Consider the following 24488-nt stretch of genomic DNA (forward strand, 5'->3'; position numbering starts at 1 on the left):
CTATGTTTTGTTTATTCCATGTGTAACTCTGTGTTGTTGTTTGTGTCGCTTTATCTTGGCCAGGTCGCAGTTGTAAATGTGAACTTGTTCTCAACTGGCCTATCCTCTACTGCCTACCTGGTTAAATAAAGGTAAAAAAAATACAAATCAAATCAAATGTATTGGTCACATACACATGTTTAGCAGATGTTATTGCGAGTATAGCGAAATGCGTGTGCTTCTTTAAAAAAAAAAAAAATTACCTTTATTTAACCAGGTAGGCTAGTTGAGAACACCTTTATTTAACTAGGCAAGTCAGTTAAGAACAAATTCCTATTTTCAATGACGACCTGGGTTAACTGCCTGTTAACTGCCTGTTCAGGGGCAGAACGACAGATTTGTACCTTGTCAGCTCGGGGATTTGAACTTGCACCCTTTCGGTTATTAGTCCAACACTAGGCTACCCTGCAACAACAACAACAACAACAACAAATTGTTAGACTGGCCCTAGGTGCTACAAATGGGCCAGCCCATCTGACATTTGCCCCGAAATGCCAGATGGCCAGTCCGCCTCTGCTCACGCAATGGCCTACTTTACAACCCCTCTACTGCTGGGCCAACCTTACGTCTCCATTACCCCCATTCAATAAAGTATTTATGTACATATCAACTAGAATCCTCAAAAATGGTTGCTCCAGTAGCCTCCACAGTACGTGCGGTGCCCAAAGTTAAAGCTTGGCGTCCCATACCAGCCCAATGGAAACCCCTACCCTTTCTGGCGTAACTTGTTACGCACAGACTTCCGTGACTGGGCCCGGGACGTCCATAGACGTGGCCGTCTATGCTGTGCTGCGTTCGCTGGCGCAGTGTCCCGTGTGGAGAGAGAGGGAGAAGTTTGCTCTGCCTGCATCGCAGCCTCGGCGCTGCTGGAATCGAACACAACAATGGCGACTCCCAGTTCCAGCAGCAACTCAACAACCTCCAGCGGAAACAGCAACATTGCAGGATCCACCTCGCACCACCATCACCCGCAAACACAACACATGACCACCGTCAGCAGCATGCAAGGTTAGACCAGATGCCCTAAATGTCTATTTTCAAGTTGATCAGAGCTATTAAACGTTAGCTGTTGAAAAACATGACTTGGCTAGCCTAACTACCATTGCCCCGAGGCTAAGCTACATAGCAGAGATGCAGTGTAGCTAACTATATATTCTGCTAAATGTAGCGCGTCGGCAATTTGTTGCAACATTGTGTTTTTCTGCGAGGTGTACTGTAACAATGTTACAACCGCTGATATGTAAACGCACCAACTGAAAAGTGTTGCGTTGCAGTTACAGACGTTCCACTGCAATTGAGTTTACATCAACCGATGTTAGCTGCTACATGCACAACTCAACCCAAGGCCTACTACCAGATTGAGAAACCTACGTATTTATTACTGTATTGTTACTCAATTAATTACACTATTTGTAGATAACAACGATTCAATTACTTTGTTTTCTAATATATATTTGACCTTTTTTAAACAATGTGACATAAGTGGCATTGAAATGTTAACTGTCAGTGCTATATTTTGAGTGACATCGTATTATGTAGCTATCTGTGATCAGTGTTGGTGCTATCTATTATGTACTTCGTGTGTGTCGGGAATTGTCCAGGTTCAACTCTTTTATTTTTAAACATTTCAGAAAGCAACACGTGCTGGAGGTGTCAAAACGAAACAGGTACTATTTATTTTTATTTATAGGATTTCAGTAGAATATTACTCGGTTCATGTGATATTCTGTTGATCATAGTAGAATATGATTCACCATTGTTTTCTGCTCCCCATTTCTCTTTTGTGTTTGATTTCCTCATTCTGTATTACGTTGTGTTTTCATGAATTACTATGGGTTCCATGTTAGAAGTTTGCCACCATTCCATAGCTACTGAAAATAAATGATTGTATATGTGAGGCCCAAAATCTTAGACAGCCAAATATGTGTAGGGTAGCATAAATAACATAACCAGCTCTCACTTGCCCTTGAAAGCCAGGGTTGCACAGTCATAGTGCATTGATGACTTCCATCCAGGTTATATAATGACCAGACAACAGGAGGATATCTCTCTCTCTCTCTCTCTCTCTCTCCTTTTAGGGTTTCAGATAGGGTGGGTATAATTTGTGGAACATTCCAACAGGAATATGTTCCAAAGACTTTGTAAAGTACAAGGTTGCCAATAAACAACGCATACAAAGTTGCCTGATCAATTCACCTAGCTAACTAGCTGCCGAATAGCCATCAACTCACCACGTAGCTTATTCTTAATATTTGTCCATAGGCTACCAGATTGAGGACAGACATTTTTCGGAATTAACGTGGCGAGTTAAAAACTTTATGAATTAGCCCACCCCCTACTCGGTAGTTTATTCTGCCGCTATACAACCTGGTTATTTACAAAGTTTTTGGAACAGATTCCTGTTGGAATGTTTAACAAATTATACCCACTAACACACTCTCGTAGCACACCAACCCTCTCTCTCTCTGTGGGTGCATCTCAACATTTGGAAGTAGCTTCCTCTTCCTGTCTGCTTTCATCCATCTGCAATGACTGGACAGGTGAAAGCAAATATTTGGTTGGTATCGACCGTATCTCTTTAACCTCTCTAGGGTATGTGGGAAGAGTCCCACCTGGCCAACATCCAGTGAGATTGCAGAGCGCAAATTCAAATACAGAAATACAAATACAGAAATACATACAACTATTTTACATAGGTTTAAAGATAAACTTATTGTGAATCCAACCACGGTGTCAGATTTCAAAAATGCAAATCATTACAAAGAGTAACCAGCCAAGTAGAAGAGTTACACAAGTCAGAAATAGAGATCAAATGAATCACTTAACTTTGATGATCTTCAAATGTTTGCCCTCAGAAGACATTCATTTATTCAATAAATGTTCCTTTTGTTCGATAAAGTCTCTTTATATCCGAAAACCTCTGTTTTGTTCGCACGTTTTCTTCAGTAATCCACAAGCTCAAACGCAGTCACAACAGGCAGACAAAAAAAATCAAATTGTATCCGTAAAGTTCATAGAAACACGTCAAACAATGTTTATATTCACTCCTCAGGTTGTTTTTAGCCTAAATAATCGATAATATTTAAACCGGACAATAACGTCGTCAATATAAAAGGTAAACAAAAAAGGCACTCTCTCGGTCGCGTGCATGAAACAGCTCTGTGACACGGCAGGGTCCACTCATTCAGACTGCTCTTACTCCCTCATTTTTCAGAATACAAGCCTGAAACAATTTCTAAAGACTGTTGGCATCTAGTGGAAGGCATCGGAACTGCAATATCCTAAATCAATGGATACTGTAATGGCATTGAACAGAAAACTACAACAACAAAAAATAATCCTACTTCCTGAATGGCCACTGTTCACTGTCCAATAAGACCTCGACACTTTCCCATCTCATCCTCAACATTATCATCTAGTGGAGTATTTAACAGTTATTATGTGACATATAACCCTGATACAAGACCACGATAGTCAAATGGAGCACTTCTTAAAGAGTCAACAGATATCTACTATGCTAGTGCGGAATAGTTGATATTGTGGGACGGAAGGTAGTTAGAGCGTTGGACTAGTAACCAGAAAGGTTGCAAGATCGAATCCCCGAGCTGACAAGGTACACATCTGTCGTTCTGCCCCTGAACAAGGCAGTTAACCTACTGTTCCTAGGCAGTTAACCTAGCGTTCCTAGGCAGTTAACCTACCGTTCCTAGGCAGTTAACCTACCGTTCCTAGGCCGTTAACCTACCGTTCCTAGGCAGTTAACCTACCGTTCCTAGGCCGTCATTGAAAATAAGAATTTGTTCTTAACTGACTTGCCTGGTTAAATAAAAGGTCAAATAAAAACGTATCTTTCCGTCTCATTTGGAAGTCATAATGTTTGAGGGTGTTGGTAGGTGTCCTCTTTGACATGTCTATTACTGTAGCTACTGCTACAATGAAAACATCCACTATGGAAATGTCTTGAAGGGATTCCCAATGCATACAGGTTCACAATGCAATCACATCATGTTGGGTTAATGTTGTGCTTGTTATCAGTGTCAACATGCTGGCGTCGTCTATATTTCCTGGTAATTGGGAACCTCTATATTTATGGCCACTTTGCTTATGTTTATAATGCATAATGTTTGTGTTCTGTCAATACCCGGTAAACTCCAAGCCTGAAAAGTATGAGGAGACGGTCCTTCTCTGAGCATTGGGTAATGATGACACATTGATATACAGTGACTTCGGAAAGTATTCAGACCCCTTCCCCTTTTCACATTTTGTTACGTTACAGCCTTGTTCTAAAATTGATTAAATAAAAATGTTCAATCAACACACAATACCCCATAATGGCAAAGTGAAAACAGTTGAAGTTTTTTGCAAATATAAAACAAAAACAGAAGTACCCTATTTACATAAGTATTCAGACCCGTTGCTATGAGACTTTAAATTGGGCTCAGGTGCATCGTTTACATTGATCACCCTTGAGATGTTCACCTGTGGTAAATTCAATTGATTGGACATGATTTGGAAAGGCACACACCTGTTTATATAAGGTCCCACAGTTGACAGTGCATGTCAGATCAAAAACCAAGCCATAAGGTCGAAGGAATTGTCCGTAGAGCCCAGAGACAGGATTGTGTCGAGGCACAGATCTGGAGAAGGGTACCAAAAAAATGTATGCAGCATTGAAGGTCCCCAAGAACACAGTGGCCTCCATCATTTTTAAATGGAAGAAGTTTGGAACCACCAAGACTCTTCCTTGAGCTGGCCACCCAGGGGAAGAACAGGATTCTCTGGTCTGATGAAACCAAGATTGAACTCTTTGGCCTGAATGCGTCACACCTGGAGGAAACCTGGCACCAACCTGGCTGCATTATGCTGTGGGGATGTTTTTCAGTGGCAGGGGCTGGGAGAATAAATCAGGGTCGAGAGAAAGATGCACGGAGAAAGTACACAGATCCTTGATGAAAACCTGCTCCAGAGCGCTCAGGACCTCAGACTGGGGTGAAGGTTCACCTACCAACAGGACAACGACCCTAAGCACACAGCCAAGACAACATTGGAGTAGCTTCGAGACAAGTCTCTGAATGTCCTTGAGTGGCCCAGCCAGAGCCCAGACTTGGAACCCGATCTTACATCTCTGGAGAGACCTGAAAATAGCTGTTCAGCGACGCTCCCCATCCAACCTGACAGAGCTTGAGAGGATCTGCAGAGACGAATGGGAGAAACTCCCCAAATACAGGTGTGCCAAGCTAGTAGTGTCATACCCAAGAAGACTCGGCTGTAATCGCTGCCAAAGGTGCTTCAACAAAGTACAGAGTAAAGGGTCTGAATACTTATGTAAATGTGTTTATATATATATATATATATATATATATATATATATATACACTTTTTAATACATTTGCAAAAATGTCTAAATTGTTTTTGCTTTGTCATTATGGTATTGTTTGTTGATTGATGAGGAAAATTACATTTTTAATCCATTTTAGAATAAGGCCGTAAACTAACAGAATGTGGAAAAAGTCAATGGGTCTGAATACTTCCCGAATGATTTGTAGCTATAATAATTATTATTTCCAGTCTCCTGAAACATCACTGGTACTTTAATGTACTGAAATTCAACTTCATTTGCACTGAAACTCAACTTTGTCAGTGACTTCTGGTTACATGACTTAGTGGAGTTCGTGGCTTACTAGTTTTTATTGAAATGGTTCTCAATAGCTAGGTTTCCATCAAGTTATTGAGAGATTTTCACATCAATATTCTAAAATCCGCATAAAAAAAATGTGAATTTTCCCACTAGTGGTGGGAACTTGTTGCAGAAAAGAAATCAGTGAGTTTTCGTGTACTGAATAAATGTTTCCAACACTTTTTCAATTCTACCAATAGTTTTGTCACAAACTGTTACGTTAAATAGCAAATGGTCTTGGCACGTGTGCGTAGGCTACTCTACATACTGAGATTATTATGGAGAAGCTGTCAAGAGGAACACAAGCGTCGATAATAATGTCACCAGAATCAAACCCTCAATATTTATTGGAGCATCAAGATCACCGTGCGCTTTCATCACCCTGTGCAGTTCATAAGTTAGTTCATCTGTAGCCTAATAAACTGCATGGTTACCTGATTCGTAGTGGGAGGACCACATCATATCATCACGTGATTCCAAGTTTACTTTGATATGATGGTGTTTATATCAATGTTTGTGCATTAAGGAGTTTCCATCGCCATTTCTTACATAACAAATTTTACCGACACAAAATAATCCCACCGTGTCAAACGAACAAATTTATTAAATTATACCCAAAACTTCCTGTTTCCATCCCATCTCTCATGATTAAAAAAAATACTTTAAAGTTTACTCTTGTGAAAACTGTTGATGGAAACATGGTTATTGGTCTCACTTTATGATACAGTCCTGAAAACTATTTTCATACTGTGAAATATACTTATTCCATGCTCTTACATCCGGTTCCATCCCCATAGAATCATAACTATATGTCCCATTCACCAATGTAGCATCCCCTGGTTTCCCTTATTCCCTAACCAGCATATGTTGTGTACAAACTGTTTCCCTCTGTGTCTCTCTGCCAGGTAAACGTAAAGCCCTGAAGCTGAACTTCGCCAACCCTTCAGTGAAGCCAGCTACCAGGTTGCCCCTCAACCCCTCACCTTCAACTGCCCCTTCCTTCCAGAACCCACACATGTAAGTGCTGTGGAGAGCGGATAAGAAATGCACATTTAGAGACCTGATAGTCCTTAGCTTTCTAACAGATTATGTATTTCAGTTTGGTTTTATTGTTGTAGAGAAACATCTTCACACGGTCTGTAGGGTACTGTCTGTGTGAAGGATTAGTGTTTAAGACGGCTCTGAGAATACAGCAAAATGGCTGCATGATTAGTTAGCATCTTCAGTCTCTTCTTCAGTGTGGTCTGCTCTGCTATTGAGGAAGACACCAAGACGTTATGATTGTAAAGGAACGAGGTGGGTTAGAAATCACTTCCTTGTGCATCATATGATGCTCCCTTTTGCCCCAAAACACTCTCTTCTTCCTCTTTTTCCTCTCTATTCCTCTTTCCACCTCCTCCCTCTCTCACCCTGTCTTCGTCCTTCCCCACATCTCTTTCCTCTCTTCTTCATCCCCTCCCTGCTCTTCCTCCTCTCCCTCCCCTTACAGAGAGCGTATGAGGACACACAGTATCGAGTCGTCGGGGAAGCTGAAGATTTCTACGGAGAAGGCCTGTGACTTCACGGCCGAGGACCTGAGGGACCTGGGAGAGATCGGCCGCGGGGCCTACGGCTCCGTCAACCAGATGCAGCACAAACCCAGTGGACAGATCATGGCCGTCAAGGTGACCACACCAGCTGCTCTCATCCTCACTGACTGAGACGTTCCAAGTTGAATACTAACGTTGATATTTTTATTTTTATTTATTTCACCTTTATTTAACCAGGTAGGATAGTTGAGAACAAGTTCTCATTTACAACTGCGACCTGGCCAAGATAAGGCATAGCAGTGTGAACAGACAACACAGAGTTACACATGGAGTAAACAATTAACAAGTCAATAACACAGTAGAAAAAAGGGGAGTCTATATATACATTGTGTGCAAAAGGCATGAGAAGGTAGGCAAATAATTACAATTATGCAGATTAACACTGGAGTGATAAATGATCAGATGGTTATGTACAGGTAGAGATATTGGTGTGCAAAATAGCAGAAAAATAAATAAATAAAAACAGTATGGGGATGAGGTAGGTGAAAATGGGTGGGCTATTTACCAATAGACTATGTACAGCTGCAGCGATCGGTTAGCTGCTCAGATAGCAGATGTTTGAAGTTGATGAGGGAGATAAAAGTCTCCAACTTCAGCGATTTTTGCAATTCGTTCCAGTCACAGGCAGCAGAGAACTGGAACGAAAGGCGGCCAAATGAGGTGTTGGCTTTAGGGATGATCAGTGAGATACACCTGCTGGAGCGCGTGCTACGGATGGGTGTTGCCATCGTAACCAGTGAACTGAGATAAGGCGGAGCTTTACCTAGCATGGACTTGTAGATGACCTGGAGCCAGTGGGTCTGGCGACGAATATGTAGCGAGGGCCAGCCGACTAGAGCATACAAGTCGCAGTGGTGGGTGGTATAAGGTGCTTTAGTGACAAAACGGATGGCACTGTGATAAACTGCATCCAGTTTGCTGAGTAGAGTGTTGGAAGCAATTTTGTAGATGACATCGCCGAAGTCGAGGATCTGTAGGATAGTCAGTTTTACTAGGGTAAGTTTGGCGGCGTGAGTGAAGGAGGCTTTGTTGCGGAATAGAAAGCCGACTCTTGATTTGATTTTCGATTGGAGATGTTTGATATGGGTCTGGAAGGAGAGTTTAGAGTCTAGCCAGACACCTAGGTACTTATAGATGTCCACATATTCAAGGTCGGAACCATCCAGGGTGGTGATGCTGGTCAGGCGTGCGGGTGCAGGCAGCGAACGGTTGAACAGCATGCATTTGGTTTTACGAGCAGTTGGAGGCCACGGAAGGAGTGCTGTATGGCATTGAAGCTCGTTTGGAGGTTAGATAGCACAGTGTCCAAGGACGGGCCGGAAGTATATAGAATGGTGTCGTCTGCGTAGAGGTGGATCAGGGAATCGCCCGCAGCATGAGAAACATCATTGATATATACAGAGAAAAGAGTCGGCCCGAGAATTGAACCCTGTGGCACCCCCATAGAGACTGCCAGAGGACCGGACAGCATGCCCTCCGATTTGACGCACTGAACTCTGTCTGCAAAGTAATTGGTGAACCAGGCAAGGCAGTCATCCGAAAAACCGAGGCTACTGAGTCTGCCGATAAGAATACGGTGATTGACAGAGTCGAAAGCCTTGGCAAGGTCTATGAAGACGGCTGCACAGTACTGTCTTTTATCGATGGCGGTTATGATATCGTTTAGTACCTTGAGCGTGGCTGAGGTACACCCGTGACCGGCTTGGAAACCAGATTGCACAGCGGAGAAGGTACGGTGGGATTCGAGATGGTCAGTGACCTGTTTGTTGACTTGGCTTTCGAAGACCTTAGATAGGCAGGGCAGGATGGATATAGGTCTGTAACAGTTTGGGTCCAGGGTGTCGCCCCCTTTGAAGAGGGGGATGACTGCGGCAGCTTTCCAATCCTTGGGGATCTCAGACGATATGAAAGAGAGGTTGAACAGGCTGGTAATAGGGGTTGCGACAATGGCGGCGGATAGTTTCAGGAATAGTGGGTCCAGATTGTCAAGCCCAGCTGATTTGTACGGGTCCAGGTTTTGCAGCTCTTTCAGAACATCTGCTATCTGGATTTGGGTAAAGGAGAACCTGGAGAGGCTTGGGCGAGTAGCTGCGGGGGGGGGGGGGAGCTGTTGGCCGAGGTTGGAGTAGCCAGGCGGAAGGCATGGCCAGCCGTTGAGAAATGCTTGTTGAAGTTTTCGATAATCATGGATTTATCGGTGGTGACCGTGTTACCTAGCCTCAGTGCAGTGGGCAGCTGGGAGGAGGTGCTCTTGTTCTCCATGGACTTCACAGTGTCCCAGAACTTTTTGGAGTTGGAGCTACAGGATGCAAACTTCTGCCTGAAGAAGTTGGCTTTAGCTTTCCTGACTGACTGTGTGTATTGGTTCCTGACTTCCCTGAACAGTTGCATATCGCGGGGACTATTCGATGTTAGTGCAGTCCGCCACAGGATGTTTTTGTGCTGGTCGAGGGCAGTAGTCTACGCACCTCATAAATCAGATTGATCCGGGTTAAGCGGGCGGGTGTTAAGGAGCGCGGTTCGGCGGGTCATGTTTCGGGGAAGCATGACTCGACTTTCGCCTCTCCCAATCCCGTTGGGGAGTTGCAGCGATGAGGCAAGATTGTAGTGGATCACAATTGGATATCACCACAATGAGGAGAAAAATGTGCGCATCTCAAGTATAATAAGTACGAAACCTGGTAAAATATTGTCTTGGTTCTTGGTGGATGGTAGACCTAGAGATACAACAGGGCTTTTAATGGTCTTCATCAGGTGACGACTAGGACTATAAAACTGATCTCTGAGCTGTTTCCTCTATTTCTGCTGAACACCTGTTGTTGTTGTCGTCTCTGTCCCCCCTCCTCAGAGGATCCGCTCCACGGTGGATGAGAAGGAACAGAAGCAGCTGCTGATGGATCTAGACGTGGTGATGAGGAGTAGTGACTGTCTCTACATCGTTCAGTTCTACGGAGCTCTCTTCAGAGAGGTGAGACTTTTCAAATCACATTTTATTTGTCACATGATTGGTAAACAACAGGTGTGGACTAACACTAATGCTTACTGAAGGGTCCTTTCCCTTGTTAATAAGACAAGGAATAAATACACAATGAGTAACAATAACTTGGCTATATACATGGGTTATCAGTACTGAGTTGATGGGCAGAGGTACGAGGTAATTGAAGTAGATGAGTACATATAGGTAGGGATAAAGTGACTAGGCAGGATGATGAGTCTAAAGAGTTCGTGCAAAGGGGGTTCAATGCAGATAGTCCGGGTAGCTATTTGAAGCTGTTCCTGGTCCTATTGGTTCCAGACTTGGTGCATCGGTACTGCTTGCTGTGCGGTAGCAGAGAGAACAGTCTATGACTTGGGTGGCTGGAGTCTTTGACAATTTTTAGGGCCTTCCTCTGACATGTCTGGTACAGAGCTCCTTGGTGGCGGGGAGCTCGTACGCACTACCCTCTGTAGCACCTTGTGGTCGGATACCGAACAGTTGCTGTACCAAGTGGTGATGCAGACATTCAAGATTCTCTCAATGGTGCCGCTGTAGTACTTTTTGAGGATCTGAAGGCGCATGCCAAATATTGTTTTTGCTTCCTGAGGCATTGTTGTGTCTTCTTCACAACTTCTTCACGACTGTGTTGGTGTTAATTCCTTAGTGATGTGGAGACTGATTAACTTGAAGCTCTCGACCTGCTCCACTCCCCATCAATGTGAATGGGTGCATGTTTCCTGTAGTCCACGTTCAACTTCTTTGTCCTGCTGCCGTTGAGGGAAAGGTTGATGTCCTGGCTAGAGGTCGACCGATTTAATCGGAATGGCCGATTTCAACTTTTCATAACAATCGGAAATCTGTATTTTTGGACGCCCCCGATTTAGCCTATTTATTATTATTTTATTTATTTTACCTTTATTTAACCAGGCAAGTCAGTTAAGAACACATTCTTATTTTCAATGACGGCCCTAGGAACACTGGGTTAACTGCCTTGTTCAGGGGCAGAACGACAGATTTTTACATTGTCAGCTCAGGGATTCAATCTTGCAACCTTACGGTTAACTAGTCCAACGCTCTAACAACCTGCCTCACAAGGAGCCTGCCTGTTACGCGAATGCAGTAAGAAGCCACGGTAAGTTGCTAGTTGGCATTAAACTTATCTTATAAAAAAAACAATCAATCAATCATAATCACTAGTTAACTACACATGGTTGATGATATTACTAGTTTATCTAGTGTGTCCTGCGTTGCATATAATCGATGCGGTGCGTATCGTTGCTCCAATGTGTACCTAACCATAAACATCAATGCCTTTCTTAAAATCAATGCGGAGAAGTATATATTTTTAAACCTGCATATTTAGCTAAAATAAATCCAGGTTAGCAGGCAATATTAACCAGGTGAAATTGTGTCACTTTTCTTGCGTTCATTGCACGTGGAGTCAGGGTATATGCAACAGTTTGGGCCGCCTGGCCCAAATTCCTATAATAACAACAACCTAAAACTTCTTACCTGGGATATTGAAGACTCATGTTCTGAGCAAGGAACTGAAACATTAGCTTTCTTACATAGCACATATTGCACTTTTACTTTCTTCTCCAAACACTTTGTTTTTGCATTATTTACTTGAGGCTAAATTGATTTTATTTATGTATTATATGTAGTTAAAATAAGTGTTCATTCAGTATTGTTGTAATTGTCATTATTACAAATTTATTTTATTTTAAATTGGTAGATTAATCGGTATCGGATTTTTTGGTCCTCCAATAATCGGTATCGGTGTTGAAAAATCATAATCGGTAACCTGCCAGATCTCTGACCTCCCCGTAGGCTGTCTCATCGTCGTCAGTGATCAGTCCTACAGCTGTCGGGTCATCAGCAAACTTAATGATGGTGATGGAGTCGTGCCTGGTCATGCAGTCATGTGTGAACAGGGAGTACAGGAGAGGACTGAGCACACACCCCTGAGGGGCCCCTGTGTTGATAATCAGCATTGCAGATGTGTTGTTACCTACCGTTACCACCTAGGGGTGGCCAATCAGGAAGTCCAGGATCCAGTTGTAGAGGGAGGTGTTAAGTCCCAAGCTTCGAGGGTACTATGGTGTTGAACACTGAGCTTGAGTCAATGAACAACATTCACAGGTGTTCCTCTTGTCCAGGTGGGAGAGGGCAGTGTGGAGTGTAAGCGAGACTGTGTTATCGGTTAATATAATATCTACAGTACATGTTTCAATACCTACATTATTATATATTAGAAGTAGTGACTGTTTCCATACTGAACAAAAAAATATTAACGCAACATGTAAAGTCTTGGTCCCATGTTTCATGCGCTGAAATAAAAGTTCACAGAAATGTTCTAAATGCACAAAATCTTATTTCGCTCAGATTTTGTGCATACATTTGTTTACATCCTTGTTAGTGAGCCTTTGTCCTTTGTCAAGATAATCCATCCACCTGACAGGTGTGGCATGTGCAGGAGCTGGTTAAACTGCATGATCTGCACAGGTGCACTTTGTGCTGGGGACAACAAAAGGCCACTGTAAAATGTGCAGTTTTGTCACACAGTGCCACAGATGTCTCAGGTTTTGAGGGAGCGTGCAATTGGCATGCTGACTGCAGGAATGACCACCAGAGCTTTTGGCAGAGAATTTAATGTTCATTTCTTACCATAAGCCGCATCAAGTCGTTTATGAAGAATTTGGTAGTACGTCCTACCTGCGTCACAACCGCAGACCACGTGTAACCACGCCAACCCAGGACCTCCACATCTGGTTTCTTCACCTGCGGGCTCATCTGAGACCAGCCACCAGGACATCTGATGAAACTGAGGAGTATTTCTGTCTATGATAAAGCTCTTTTGTGGGGAAAAACTCATTTAGATTGGCCGGTCCTGGCTTCCCAGTGGGTGGGCCTATGCCGGCTCCACCCCTGCCCAGTCATGTGAAAGCCATAGATTAGGGCCTAATAATTTTATTTGCGGGCGGCAGGTAGCCTAGTGGTTAGAGTGTTGGACTAGTAACCAAAAGGTTGGAAGATTGAATCCCCGAGCTGACAAGGTAAAAATCTGTCGTTCAGTCCCTGAACAAGGCAGTTAACCCACTGTTCCCAGGTTGTCATTGAAAATAAGAATTTGTTCTTAACGGACTTGCCTAGTTAAATAAAGGTAAAATAACAAATTAAAATAAAACATTTCAATTGACTGATTTCCTTATATAAACTGTAACTCAGTAAAATCGTTAATCGTTGCATGTTATACACTAATGGACCAAAAGTATGTGGACACCTGCTTGGTGAACATCTCATTCCAAAATCATGGGCATTAATATGGAGTTGGTCCCCCCTTTGCTGCTATAACAGCCTCCACTCTTCTGGGAAGGCTTTCCACTAGATGTTGGAACATTGCTGCGGGGACTTGCTTCCATTCAGCCACAAGGGCATTAGTGGGGTCAGCGCTCTGTTTAGGCCAGTCAAATTTTTACACACCATTCTTGACAAACAATTTCTGTATGGACCTCTTTTTGTGCATGGGCACATTGTCCTGCTGAAACAGGAAAGGGCCTTCCTCAAACTGTTGCCACAAAGTTGGAAGCGCAGAATCGCATAGATTGTCATTGTATGATGTAGCGTTAAGATTTCCCTTCACTGGAACTAAGGGGCTTCGCCCGAACCATGAACTGCCCCAGACCATTATTCCTCCTCCACCATCTTTACAGTGCACTATGCATTCGGCAGGTAAGGTTCTCCTGGCATCTGCCAAACCAGATTCGTCCGTTGGGCTGCCAAATGGTGAAGCTTGATTCATCACGCTTGGCATTGTGCATTGTGATCTTAGACTTGTGTGCGTGTGGCTGCTCGGCCATGGAATCCCATTTCATGAAGCTCCCGACGAACAGTTGTTGTGTTGACGTGGCTTCCAGAGGCAGTTTGGAAATCGGTAGTGAGTGTTGTAACCGAGGACATATGATTTTTACGTGCCTTAGCACTCGGCGGTCCCGTTCTGTGAGCTTGTGTGGCCTACCACTTTGCGACTGAGCCATTGTTGCTCCTAGATGTTTCCACTTTACAATAACAGTACTTACAGTTGACCGGGGCAGCTCTAGTAGGGCAGAAATTTGACAAACTGACTTGTTGAAAAACTGGCATCCTATGACGGTGCCACATTGAAAGTCACTGAGCTCTTCAGTAAGGCCATTCAACTGCCAATGTTTGTCTATGGAGTTTGCATGGCTGTTATGCTTGATTTTATACATCTGTCAGCAACGGGTGTGGCTGAAATGGCCTAATCCACTAATTTTAAGGGATGTCCACATACTTTTGTAACAGTGCATGTTAGTTCTGTATATAGCATCCAGTTATACAGAGTTCCCGTCAGAAAGGTGAGAATAACTAATTAGACAGGTTCAGTTCCGGGGCAGTAGTAATTCTCAAATGTTTGGTCTGGACGGGGTGGTGGCAGGACATGTTTTGTTACAATGTGGAACACTTGTGTTTAATAATGACATTTCTTTCTCTTTAGGGTGACTGTTGGATATGTATGGAACTAATGTCTACCTCATTCGACAAATTCTACAAATGTGTATATTGTTCGTTAGATGACGTCATTCCAGAGGAAATATTAGGCAAAATTACATTAGCAGTGAGTGGTTATTTTATTTTCTGTGACTATAATCTGTTTATAACATATTTATATGAATGCAGTTGTTGGTCACAGATTGTAATGAAATGTGTTTGTTTCTTTACAGACCGTTAAAGCGCTGAACCACTTAAAAGAAAACTTGAAAATAATTCACAGAGGTAAGTTGTCAGATACATCTTTTAGAATTTTGGCCATATTTATGCAAATTCCAGCTGTGTGTGGTGCATGAAGTCTAAAACGTCAGTCTGTTTGTGATCTTACAGACATCAAACCTTCCAACATTCTCATGGATCGTAACGGCAACATCAAGCTGTGTGACTTTGGCATCAGTGGTCAGCTGGTGGACTCTATAGCCAAGACCAGAGACGCAGGCTGCAGACCCTACATGGCAGTAAGTCTGTACATTTTTTTTGCGAAAATCTCACTCAAATGTCAAGCTAGGATTCGGTTCCTGAATTGTCCAGTATATCGTGGAAAAGCTGTGTTTGTTCTTTTCCTGTTGCTCAGCCGGAGAGGATAGACCCCAGTGCATCCAGACAAGGCTACGATGTCCGATCTGACGTGTGGAGTTTGGGGATAACCCTGGTAGTTATTTAATTCAGTTAATTCATACATTGATTTGATGGCCTCCAATGGGGAAAAACAGGTTTGCTATGTTATAACCTAGCTGCACTGTTATTGATAACAATTTGTACACTAAGAAATGCCCAATCTAACTATCTCTAAACCCTTGTTGGTGGTAGTCAATGAGTAATGGCATTTCTGCGTGTCTTCAGTATGAGTTGGCCACCGGCAGATTCCCGTACCCCAAGTGGAATAGCGTGTTTGATCAGCTGACCCAGGTGGTGAAGGGCGAGCCGCCGCAGCTCTGCAACTCTGAGGACAGGCAGTTCTCCCCCAAGTTCATCAACTTTGTCAATTTATGGTGAGTATCACCTCTGGTGAAAGCAGTGTACCACTCCCTCCAGTGGACATTGCTATTAGACTCTCACCCTAGAGGATTCACCAGTGGTTTTTTCCTCCCTCTCCTGGTAGAATGGTGAAAAGGCAACATTGCTCTTTCTGTTGTCTTTGCCAATTGCTTCTTCTCTTGTTCTACAGCCTCACAAAGGATGAGTCAAAACGGCCCAAGTACAAGGAGCTCCTGGTAAGTTTGTGGATTTCACTGTGTATTGACTGCTATGTGGGCAACAGCAAAGCTTGACCTAGTTTCTATGTGGCTGAGATACATGTTTGTCTCCTCCAGAAACACCCGTTCATCCTGATGTACGAGGAGAGGTTTGTGGACGTGGCCAGCTACGTGTGTCGCATCCTGGACCAGATCCCTGCCTCCCCTATCTCCCCTATGTATGTGGACTGACTGGGGGGGGTACACCGCGACACACAACGCATGACATCCCCTGCCCTCAGTTACTATAGTAACAAGGTGTTTGTTTCCATGTTCCAAAGAACATGAGAACAATTCCATGTTCCAAACCAATCGCTCTGTGCAATACGATAATACACACATACTTGTCGCCACCCTGTTCAATGTCCATAAAAACATCTAGATTATCCTCCCGTCTTCAGACAGCTAAACTTGAAGACATTCAATTGGCTCAACGCATATACACAACGGTCATCTTTTTTTATGTGCTAGGGAGAAAAAAAACGGTTTAGAGTCAATATATGGGTGTATACTTGAAAATCGATGTTACCAAATAAACAAACATGTTGGAAAGTGCCGCTCATGACGTTATGAAAAAGAGTCATCTATTTGGATTGTACATTGTGGACTGTATTGTATGTATGCGTTTGTGTGCTCACCTCTACGTCGTAGACAGATGTTATGCAGACAGACTTGTCTGAGCGAGACACTCAAATCTCTCAGTATGCTGTGGGCACCTTAACTCATTGTAAATGAAGGGGTCTGATGATCTAAAAGTTATCGTTCCCTGAAACACAGATCGATGGTGTAAACGTGGCTTTATTTTCTTAATATGCAATTTTACAGTATGACTCCAAATGTTGTTCTCTGCTAACTGTACAGTAGGATTGTAAATCTATATGTGTGTGTACATCTCAAAACAGTCTGCTATTGTTCACCGGTTCTGTTCAGCAGTCAGGACTTGTTACCACGGACGCACTCGACAATGTCTCCTCAAGCAGTTATAAGAGTACACAGTTCTCCACCTGCCACACGTTGCAAACTGGATGAAGTTACAGCCAGTCGGCTAGCTATTAAACCTATCACTTTGCAAGACGTCACAAGTTGAACACGTGTCGGATATACATTTCATTGCTTGACCAGGTCAGTGCTGCATCTGTCTGTGTAAAAGGAGTGTCCGACCCCCACGACAGTCATGTTATACTACAGCACTGTTCAGCTGCCCAGCCTGCCTGATCACACACAGAATCTAAATCGGCATGTGGCTCGGGCCGCTCACCATGATACGAGGCTCGCACTGATGGAAGGTTCTGTTTCCCTCGTCAACCCTTAGGCAACATGTAGGGCGCATCTCAATAGTGTCTAGTGAAATCCTCTTCTTGTCCCCTAGACAGGTGAACATGGAATAGATGTTGCTGATAGGCTTTCACCTATCCTGTGTAGTCTGATCAGTGCAGATTGTTGTGTATTTGGGTCTCGAGTGGCCTAAGGGACTGCATTGCGGTGCTAGAGGCGTCACTACAGACCCTGGTTCGTTCCCAGGCGGTGTTACAACCGGCCGTGATTGGGAGTCCCATAGGGCGGCGCACAATTGGCCCAGCGTCATCCGGGTTAGGGCCGGGGTAGGCCGTCATTGTAAATAAGAACTAGTTCTCAACTGACTTGCCTAGTTAAACTACGGCAAAATAAAAAGATGAATGAGAGGTGAGGAAGTCACTCTCTTTCGCGCTCAGAAATCCACGGCGTCAGTCTTGTCAGGTCACCCACGTTCAGTGTATAATACTGTAGCGAAGCAAAAGAAACATGGAGCTCCTTAGCTAGTGAACCAAACTGCAGGGGTTCAGCATCGCTATGTTGGAACCTGGGTTGTTTCACTAAGCACAGTCGATGCGTTTGCCAGATAACTTCAATGACCCTTTCAGATGTAACTCCCAGGTTACTATATGTGATATTAAGAACTAGAAAAATACACAATTGTTTTTGAATGTTTAGGAAATGTAGCTGGCTAACATTTCATGAAGCTAAATTGTGCTTCACGAAATGCCCCCTTGGAAAAGCCACGGGTCAGGGACAAGTGTTTCGTATAGAAATGTCACGTACATATGCAGCTTATTCAGGAGAGAGGAAATGTACAGAATATTCGGATAGAAATGTACTGCATAGACCTGACCTGATTCCCTGTTATGTGGAGTACGGAATCCAGTCGTTTCTATTCGTTGCGTTTCTGTCTGAATAGTCCTAAACTTTGCACGCCTCTGAAGAAGCCTATGCTCTTATAAGCTGAGATGTGGAAAACTAATGGTTAAATGGTGAATTGCAATTTATTGGAATGTTCATATTATAGATCATACAATGTTAAGGGCAATGAGTATTATATTGTAAATTGATCAAGGGTAAAAAAAATAAAAAAAAATTATAAGAAAGTTCACATTGAGAAAATACATAGTGCTGTATTGTGAACCTGGGTCGTAGACAAAGGTACAACACAGAAACAATGATTATTTGTGTTTAAAGTTTATTGCTTTCTCTCCTACAGTAATGCACTGCTATGGAAAGCTGTTCAGTGGCCAAGCAACAGGGAAGCTTTCTGTCAGATGTGAAATGTTGATGTAAAAAGAGAAAAGAAAGTCATCCCTCTACATTAGGTGATCAGGATGGAGCACATGACCTGTGTGGCTGTTGTAAATGCCTAATGGCGTGGTGACAAACCTCAACTGATCTTGGGTGAAATCCTATAAACAAGGGTGCGACAGTTTAATTAAGAAGTAACAAGAGGGGAAAAAAGTTGTTTGAGAGAAATTTTTGGTCAAAAAAATAAATAAATAAAATAACAATGATACTGAACCAAATCTGACTGATAGCCAATCCAAGACAAAGTTAGAGTTTTGAACGTTCTTCTGCATTCCGGTGTACATTGAACAGTGACTGAATATTCTGGTCGTGTTCCTCAGTTCAGACGTTGCTGACGCATGTCAGATCTTACAACGACTGGACAGGTATTTTACGTATCAGCTAACCGCATGCAATGTCTGAGCAGGGGAACACAACCTCTTTTCTTCGAGGCAGAACCTTAACCTCATTCCTTGAAAACAGCTCTAGTTCGTGCTCCTGAAGTGAATCCATATGAGCCAAGCCTGCGCCAATGGTAGAGCAGCGGTCAGATGACCTAAACATCACAATATCTTAGACAATCTCATTGGCACTGTGGTGGTTAAATTACGGAGTGGCTTCCCACTGACCTTTTTTTCAGAGCATTAGTCTTGACGCTTCTGGCATTTGCTTGTCCTCTACTAGTAAAGAACACGCTACTCTGGCGAATGTTGCTCATTTAATAAAGTTATGTCTGCAAGATCACAATGATATGTAGACTACTAACATAACGGAATATAATGACATATTATAACGTTACTGTGAAACAAAAACCCACACCGAATATTTCTCTCATGTGGCCAAAACAGACGCTGCATGGACGTTTCACCGGTAAAAAAAAAAATATCATTCACGATTGACGGTGCGGAATGTGAAGGGAAAGAGACCACACACATGTGTGCGTAAAGAAACACGTGCGCAGAACATGATCCGCACGTGAGCAGAAGCTTGGGGACCTTTAGCGCTCAAAAAAAAAAAAAAAAAATCAGTGAAAAATTGATTCCCACAGCCATGGGTTTAAAATTATGCCCATAGTTACGTTTACATATTCTAACGGTCCCTATTCGTTTAGCTATAGACCACATCATACATGTATTGCAGATGGGTTTATTATTTTTGGTATATTTACATCTCAGTAAACTATTTTTCATTTCCTGATTCAAAATCATTCTACAGATCCTACCCTAAACCTCTGCAGCATAACGGTGGCTATGGAACCAAGTTTATAAAAAGGTCACAAGTACTTTAGCATATTGAACACGGATTATTCTGTGCTAGATTCACAGTTAGTATTGGTAAGAATGGATATTTACTCTGCATATGCAGTACTTTTACATCATATTGTTCTCCATGGAAAACATATTTTTTGGGGAAGAACAATGCAAGATCAAAAAGGCAGAATATGAGTTCATGTTAATCAATCTAATTTTATCATAAAGGAATGTCAAATATAAATATGATCAATGTATAAATAAAAAATAAATGAAAAATAAATAACTAAGAAGTGAGTCTCTCTAAGATATAAATGGGTGAATTTTCCAAAGGTCAAATACAAAACAATAAATAATAAAAAAAATAATATAGGATGACATTCAGACAGATTTTATTGCCATTACTTCTGACTTACTATGATGGATCCTTGCACTAAAAATGTGATGTGATTTATCAAAGCTGTGTGATAAAGGTGGCGCCCTGTGCAGTACCATAGCGTTCCACATTCATGTTGTCTTGAATGATTGTGGATGCTTTGTGTGGCCAGAGTAACAGCATTGTTTGGTGTGATGGGATATGGACAGAGTGCTCCATTTGAAATACCAAGAGCGTACTTGTTGTGAAGTGTTTTAAGGCACAATCTTGAGTTAAATATTGCTCTCTCGTCCTACAATCCATGCATTTCTGCATCTGAAGACACTTTTATCGAAACTGAGACAAAGGGGTTTTCCACACTAAAGGTACATATTTAGTCTTCATATTATTATATTGTAAATAAATCCACTAGTAAAGTGTGAGAAAAAAAACATACCAAACACTTGCATGGAACTTTCTTTCACTGCAAATACATTCTAGGTTTAAGCAAAGTGTGCCAATAATCTATGCTAATCAAGGTGCAAAATGTGAGATTTAAAATATTTACATAGCAAATATCAAACGACAAACTAAAATGACACATTTGATTATGTGATAGTTTCTAAAGTGTTCTCTCCCACACCACAGACAAATATCCAGACCTCAACTTGTCTCCGTCACGAACAATATAATATTTACAAATGTGGCATTCGATGTCATCCAAATCCGTTTTGTCATCATCTCCTTTTGGTTTCCAGTAATAAAAACAAAAACTCACTGTTCACAAATAACACATTGATTGTCAAAATATGTATCTTCAAGTCTAGGTGCCATATTACTTAAAACTGTACGAAACTACTTGCATATATTCTATAGATTTCTTAAGGCAACGTTGTAATATTTTTTTGGGGGGGCCGTAGTATTCATTTAAATTAACATCATTGTTGGATCTATCCAGAGTCATACTGCTTTTAGAGTTGTGCGCATCATTGTCCAAGAAGACAATGATCATTTCAAACAGCACCCGGTGACTGCTTATTGTATAGCACTTTGCCGGGCCGCGACCCTGCTTGTGGTTCTTTGGTAAATCCCATTGTAAAATTTACCTGGAAGCAGGTTTTGGTATCCAGGGCAAATTTGGCGAGATTTATTCAGCTGGTCTTTGGTTGCTGGTCAATATTTTGTCTCTAGCTATTTTATTTTGCTAACTGGTTTCCTTCTGTGTCTTTTTCTAGGTAACTTGCTAGCTAGACACTATAGTATCTTGTTGTGTTTTCTAGGTAACTTGCTAGCTAGACACTATAGTATCTTGTTGTGTTTTCTAGGTAACTTGCTAGCTAGACACTATAGTATCTTGTTGTGTTTTCTAGGTAACTTGCTAGCTAGACACTATAGTATCTTGTTGTGTTTTCTAGGTAACTTGCTAGCTAGACACTATAGTATCTTGTTGTGTTTTCTAGGTAACATAAACTCACCCCATTCCGTACAAATGTGCGCAACCGCAACATTCAAACTAGGCTACAAAGAAAACGAATGGGACTGTAGCGACTGTGTTGACTTCAAAATCGGGGGTGTGAACTTGGTTTCTATTCAAGCGTTGATCGACATGGTAACGGCTCTATAATATTGGAGAAAAGTTTAAATAACGGACCCTCCGTTACATCGTGACGTGTCATGTCGTAACGTACAGCACGCATAAAGCTACTATTTCTGTCTTACAATCTCTCTCCACCAGGTGTAGCACTTCTCTCATCCTTTAGAAACAAGAAATGGACAGGGACGGGGGTAAGGGTGGGATACCTAGTCATTTTTTGCGTCGTCATTGCATGCGATCATCATTCTCAAAGCTGCTGTTTACTTCTAAGATCACTTTAGCACCGCCCTAAAAACCCGATTCAAATTCAACACAAACCTTCAAATAGCCATTTTCCCACACGACATCTCTCCTTCTCACTATCACGCATTAGTTTCACTTCCCCACCCGCCATTTTTAAAAAGACCCGAAGGAGCTCATTGCCTGCTTGAATTATGCAGAAACGGGCAGCGTGGAGGTCATGTCATTGATTCTGTTGGAAAGGGGAGAAATTGTGCTTTACAATGGTATTGACATTACAGTTGATCTGGAAGTATTACATTTTTGGGTGCTAAAATACGAGCAATTGTACGGACCAAGGCGATGTACGAGTTTACGCAAGTTTACGTTAGCTAGCTAGTAACTAATGTAATCTCACTCACGTTTGTACATCGCCTTGGTCCGTACAATTGACCTTATTTTAGCGCTCCAAAAATGTAATACTTCCAGATCAACTGTAATGTCAATACCATTGTAAAACACAATTTCTCCCCTTTCCAACACAATCAATGACATGACCTCAATGCTGCCCATTTCTGCATGATTCAAGAAGGCAGCTCCTTCGGGTCTTTGGCGGGTGGGGAAGTGAAACTAATGCGTGATAGTGAGAAGGAGAGATGTCGTGTGGGAAAATGGCTTTTCCCCCCACTCAATCTGTCCAAGGTATCACCTTATCGCCTCTAAAATGTCAATAAAACACTATAAAGAGTTTATATAATATGTCATTACATACCTATTTGAAGGTTTGTGTCGAATTTGAATCGGGTTTTTAGGGCGGTTTTAAAGTGATCTTAGAGGTAAACAGGTTTTTTTGAGAATCGTGATCGCTTACAGTGACGACGCAAAAAATGACTAGGTATCCCCCCCTTACCCCCATCCCTGTCTTGTTTTTAAACGATGAGAGAAGTGCTACACCTGGTGGAGAGAGATTGTAAAACAGAAATAGTAGCTTTATGCGTGCTGTACGTTACGACATGACACGTCACGATGTAACGGAGGGTCCGTTATTTAAACTTTTCTCCAATATTATAGAGCCGTTACCATGTCGATCAACACTTGAATAGAAACCTAGTTCACACCCCCGATTTTGAAGTAAACACATTCGTTACAGTCCCATTAGTTTTCTTTGCAGCCTCTTTTGAATGTCGCGGTTGCGCACATTTGTACGGAATGGGTTGAGTTTACCTTAGTCTCTTGTGTTTTCTAGGTAGCTAGCTAGTAGACACTATAGTATCTTGTTGAGTTTTCTAGGTAGCTAGCTAGTAGACTATAGTATCTTGTTGTTTTCTTGGTAGCTAGCTACTATAATCTATTGTTATGTTTAGGTAGCTTAGCTAGCTAGTAGCTAGACACTATAGTCTCTTGATGTGTTTTCTAGGTAGCTAGCTAGTAGCTAGACACTATAGTCTCTTGTTGTATTTAGGTAGCTTAACTAGCTAGTAACTAGACACTATAGTTTCTTGTTGTGTTTCCTAGGTAGCTAGCTAGTAGACACCATAGTTTCTTGTTGTGTTTTATACGTCGCTAGCTAGGAGACGCTACAGTCTATTGTGTTTTCTAGGTAGCTAGCTAGTAGACACTATAGTCTCTTGTTGTGTTTTCTAGGTAGCTAGCTAGTAGACATTATAGTTTCTTGTTGTGTTTTCTAGGTAGCTAGCTAGTAGCTAGACACGAGTCTATTGATGTGTTTTCTAGGTAGCTAGGTAGTAGCTAGACACTATAGTCTCTTGTTGTGTTTTCTAGGTAGCTAGCTAGTAGCTAGACACTAGTCTCTTGTTGTGTTTTCTAGGTAGCTAGCTAGTAGACACCATAGTTTCTTGTTGTGTTTTATACGTAGCTAGCTAGTAGACACTACAGTCTATTGTGTTTTCTGGGTAGCTAGCTAGTAGACACTATAGTTTCCTGTTGTGTTTTCTAGGTAGCTAGCTAGTAGACAACAGTCTCTTGTGTTTTCTAGGTAGCTAGACACGAGTCTATTGATGCGTTTTCTAGGTAGCTAGCTAGTAGACACTCGTTTCTTGTTCTGTTTTAGAGGTAGCTAGCTAGTAGACACTATAGTTTCTTGTTGTGTTTTCTAGGTACTAGCTAATAGACACTATAGTTTCTTGTTGTGTTTTCTAGGGAGCTAGCTAGTAGACACTATAGTTTATTGTTGTGTTTTCCAAGTAGCTAGCATGTATCCTGCTGTGTTGGGGGCTGGCAGGTAGCCCGCCGGTTAAGAGCGTAAGGCCAGTAACCAAAAGGTTGCTGGTTTGAATCCCTGAGCCGACTCGGTGAAAATTCAGAGCAAGGCACCTAATTGCTCCTGTAAGTCACTCTGGAAAAGAGAGTCTGCTGAATTAATAAAATGTTGTTA

At 42.2% G+C, this 24488-nt stretch overlaps 1 protein-coding gene across 3 annotated transcripts; it reads left to right on the forward strand.

Annotated features, from left to right (window-relative positions):
- The first annotated feature begins 256 nt into the window (after nucleotides 1-256).
- On the forward strand, nucleotides 257-18504 carry LOC110491308 (dual specificity mitogen-activated protein kinase kinase 4). Of its 3 annotated transcripts, XM_090201848.1 has the most exons (13): nucleotides 780-1047; nucleotides 1671-1706; nucleotides 6622-6733; nucleotides 7206-7380; nucleotides 10154-10273; nucleotides 14799-14918; nucleotides 15025-15076; nucleotides 15182-15232; nucleotides 15263-15309; nucleotides 15426-15503; nucleotides 15695-15843; nucleotides 16020-16065; nucleotides 16165-18504. In XM_090201848.1, the coding sequence occupies exons 1-13, from the start codon at nucleotides 924-926 to the stop codon at nucleotides 16276-16278; spliced, it is 1224 nt and encodes a 407-aa protein (XP_090057974.1). In that variant the 5' UTR covers nucleotides 780-923; the 3' UTR covers nucleotides 16279-18504. The 3 variants fall into 3 exon arrangements, with proteins under 3 accessions (XP_021420338.1, XP_090057974.1, XP_021420339.1); XM_021564663.3 differs by having other exon boundaries at nucleotides 257-1047; nucleotides 15182-15309; XM_021564664.3 differs by lacking the exon at nucleotides 14799-14918 and having other exon boundaries at nucleotides 15182-15309.
- Nucleotides 18505-24488: the final 5984 nt, after the last annotated feature.

Source organism: Oncorhynchus mykiss, chromosome 16 (genome assembly GCF_057628025.1).
Source record: "Oncorhynchus mykiss isolate SJ-2025 chromosome 16, ASM5762802v1, whole genome shotgun sequence".
In the NCBI taxonomy this organism is placed as follows: Eukaryota; Metazoa; Chordata; class Actinopteri; order Salmoniformes; family Salmonidae; genus Oncorhynchus; species Oncorhynchus mykiss.

What these genes read in the sequence shown, in the direction of transcription:
- LOC110491308 (XM_021564663.3), top strand. Translation starts at nt 924, where the DNA reads ATGGCGACTCCCAGTTCCAGCAGCAACTCAACAACCTCCAGCGGAAAC. An exon ending in CACCGTCAGCAGCATGCAAG is followed by an intron (nt 1,048 to 1,670) that starts GTTAGACCAGAT and finishes TAAACATTTCAG; the next exon opens with AAAGCAACACGTGCTGGAGG. An exon ending in TAGGCAAAATTACATTAGCA is followed by an intron (nt 14,919 to 15,024) that starts GTGAGTGGTTAT and finishes GTTTCTTTACAG; the next exon opens with ACCGTTAAAGCGCTGAACCA.